Source organism: Eimeria maxima, genomic scaffold (assembly GCF_000499605.1).
Source record: "Eimeria maxima Weybridge genomic scaffold, Emw_scaff2267, whole genome shotgun sequence".
Classification (NCBI taxonomy): Eukaryota; Apicomplexa; class Conoidasida; order Eucoccidiorida; family Eimeriidae; genus Eimeria; species Eimeria maxima.
Genome location: NW_013565135.1, coordinates 1 through 3,707, shown reverse-complemented (window position 1 = coordinate 3,707; position 3,707 = coordinate 1). Strand labels below are relative to the sequence as shown.

The 3,707-nt window shown below is 33.1% G+C and overlaps 1 protein-coding gene across 1 annotated transcript; it reads right to left on the bottom strand.

Annotated features, from left to right (window-relative positions):
• Positions 1–225: 225 nt before the first annotated feature.
• EMWEY_00057890 (Chromosome III, complete sequence, related) lies at positions 226–2,085 on the bottom strand (the record flags this gene model as incomplete). The annotated part of the gene is made up of 7 exons (XM_013480732.1): positions 226–333; positions 599–652; positions 823–862; positions 968–1,057; positions 1,182–1,243; positions 1,428–1,559; positions 1,956–2,085. Coding segments are annotated over 7 exons (616 nt in total), but the record flags the coding sequence as incomplete, so codon positions are not given.
• Between the last annotated feature and the right edge of the window lie 1,622 nt (positions 2,086–3,707).

The following is a 3,707-nucleotide window of genomic DNA, read 5'->3' as shown; positions in this document are numbered from 1 at the left end:
TATATATATATATATATATATATATATATATATAAGTAAATAAACATAAACCCTAAACCCTAAATGAATAAATCCCCCCATAAGAACAAACAAAGAAATAAAAGGACTAAATAAACATCAATAAATAAACATAAATAAATAAGCATAAATAGAGAAACAATAAAATAAAAATAAATCCCCTATATGAATAGACTAAATAAATAAATAAAATAATAATTTTCTTACCAACTAAGGTAATAGCTGTAGGACAATTAGGCGCCTCTCTTCTCCCTGGTACATTTCTTACAAGAATGAATACCTCCCCGCGGCATAATTCAAGTAAGGCACGACGAGCTGTATATACACCGCAGCAGCAGCAGCAGCAGAACACAGTAGTTGCAGCAACAGTAGTTGCAGCAGCAGCTGAATTCCTGTGCAGGGCATTGCTGATGCTATAGGGGAACAGCAAGGGGAGGGAGAAAGGAGAAAACAATTAAAAAAGAATTAAACAAGAAAACAGTAAAGGGGAAATAAAAAAGAAAACAGTAAAAAGGATATGAAAAAGAATAAAAAAAGAGGAGAACAAACAATAAAAAAAAGAGAATAAATATTTATTTACCTGCTCTCCTTAGATCTAATAGATGAAGAGAATCAGGACGTCTAAAGGCAAATTCTGCAGATAAAAAAAACACAAAAAATAAATGCATGCATGCATGCAAGAGGAAGAAAAAGAAGACTAATTATAAATAAATAAATAAATAATTATAAATAAAATAAATAAATAATTACAAATAAAATAAATAATTATAAATAAAATAAATAAATATTTATGTATTTATTTACCATCAGGAAGTTCTTCAAGAAGACAAATCCACATATCTTCCTGCAAAAAGAAGAAAAAAAGAGGAAAATTAAATTTATATTTATTATTAAATAAATAAATATATTAATTTTATAAATAAATAAATAAATATATTTATTTATTTACCTCTCTTTTCCATAATTTACAATCAATTTCTATTGTTGAATCGGGAGAAAATTCAAGAAGAACTTGCAATGCAGAAGTTGGTGTACCGATCTGTACGTACACCCCAACATGAATAAGAAGAAACCTTTATTTTTTCCCTTATTTTTACCATTATTTCTTTTCTATGTCTATATTTTCTTATTTTATTTTTAATTATATATCTAATAAACCTAACCTGACAAGAAAAGAGCCAAGCTGCAGCAAGCGCCTCTTCGTTCTCTAGTAGTTCATGTACAGCTGCATGCATATACACACATATATATACACCATAATTATACAAAGTCTTTTTCGTATAAAAAAAGTATTTTATTTTATATTTTAATATATATTAATGAATATATCTTAATACATTAGAAGGAAATGTACACAAGAAGCATCAATATTCAATAAATCTTCCTTTTTTTCTTCCTTTTTTTCTTACCATGTCTACCTGTACTTATATCCACATCTGCATCAGGAAGAGGCTTTAATGACGCCCCTTTATCGCATGCATTCGTAAGCTCAACTACTTGATGCTCAAGACGTTGTACTCTCCTCTCTAGCCGCATCCTCTCTGCGCAGCAGCAGCAGCAGCAGCAGCAACAGCAGCAGCAGCAATCAGAGCAGCAGCAAACGCCGAAAAAAGAAATGCATGCAGTCCCACCTAATTGTCTTAGATTGTAGAGAATATATAAACGATTAAATAGAAGAAAGAGAGGGGGAAGAGACAAAAGAACAACACAGAACAGCAGCAGCAGCAGCAAAGATTGCTTCTGCATTATTCCTTCTGCTGCTTAATGCGCAACTCCCTCCTTCAATAGCTAATCTTCTATAATAGTCAGCAATAGCACCACCAGCAGCAGCAGATGCAGCAGCAGTTGCTGTTGCTGCATCTGCATGCATGCATGCATGCATGCATGCATGCATTCCTCTGTATAGATCAGCAACAAGAAAAGTGTGTATAAATTACCTTTTTCTGCTGCCTGTAGCCTCGCATTTAATTCTCTTACGATGGCTAAGAGAGGATCGTACTTGGTGACGACAAAAGTTTGTAATTCAGGAGAAAAAGGACTTGAATTAGATGGTGTTCTTCCTGCCATTTTATCTTATTATTCCTCTATTTTTTATAGACATCTCCCTTTATTTAATGGAATTATATCAAGAAAAGGAGAGAAGAAGAAGAAACAAATCAAAAAAATAGAAAAGAAAAGATAATCGATAAGGCTATAAAGGTAAGGAAATGCCTTGTTGTGCTGCTGCTGCTGCTGCAGCACAACTAACGAGGCACGAACACCCTCCTGCATGCACAATCTTCTGTCTGTCTGTATAGAGGGAGAATCTGCCGGTATTTAAGATAGAAGTAAATAAATAAAAGTAATTCAATTCAAATAATTTCAAGAAGTTTTGCTTTTCATGCGCATGCGGCATAAAACAAGAAAGGGGAAACAACGAGCAGCAGACCGCCGGAAGGAGGCCAGCGGACTCAACGGCGTGACCACTGATCGATTTAAGAGAAAGTCAACGTAAAATACCTTTTTATTTTATTAAATATAAATAATAAAATTAAATTAAAGTTGATTTAATCACAATTTTAATCATAAACTAAAAAATTTCACTCATGAGCAAATCGAGCTGCCTATACACCTGAATGACTATGCACCACCAAGTGTACAGGCAGCTCACAAGTTGCCTTCTTCTTAACTTCTACTCAACACACATAACAAAATACAAAATAAATGGCAAATGTAAATAATTAATTTAAATTGAAACTTAAGATATAGGCAAATGAAGCGCAACTTCCCCTTCCTCCCCCCCCACCGAAGAGCGAGATCAACAGTAGGGAAGCAAAGGGCATACTGGCGGCAGCAATTAGTATACTCTAAAGACTTAATAAATAATTTTGTAAATATGCAGAAGAAAAAAAATAATAAATCAAATAGAATAGAATAAAAATATCTACATATTAAGAGTAAACTCCCCACTATTATAACTGGTTGACGGGCATAACTATGGTGAGTTGTTTGCCCTTCCAGACAGCAACGAAGTATTGTATTTTTATACTTTAATTAATTTTCTTTTCTTTTTTCTAGTCTAATTATAACAAAAGAAAAGAAAAGAGCATCTATTGAGGGTTATTTGCTGAGGTTAGATAGAATATATATGTATATATATACAAATATACAAAAGAAAAGAATAAATAAACAAGGAGTTACTCAGCAAGTACACTCTCTCCTCTATTACTCTGCCTAAAGGTAATAGTAATAAGAAGAGAGCGTCTCTTGTTGTTAGTCTCCTTGTATCTGCCTCCCCTTCCTTAAGGAAATAAGAAAAAAGAAGAAAAAAAAAGGAAAAAAAACTCCATTTTATCTATAGGTTGAATAATTCCCCTTTTTGTGTTTATTTTATTTTTTAATTATAAAAAAAAATAAATTATTTAATAAGGGCAAATAAGTCATGGTATATATGCATGCGTCCTTCTCTGTATACAGGAGGAGGGAGAAGAGACGGTAAAATTAGTAAATACAAATAAAGGGGATAGAGGCAAGAAAATAAGAAAAAGAATGCATGCAGCAGCCTCTGTCTTCCTTGAATCTATTTGCTGCTGCTGCTGCTGCTGCTGGCGCAGCAGGGCAGGGCAGAAGAATTCTCCTGTTGGGTGACCAGTGGTCCATTAAGGAGTTCTATACCAACACTGTACCTACACTAGTATATTATATATATA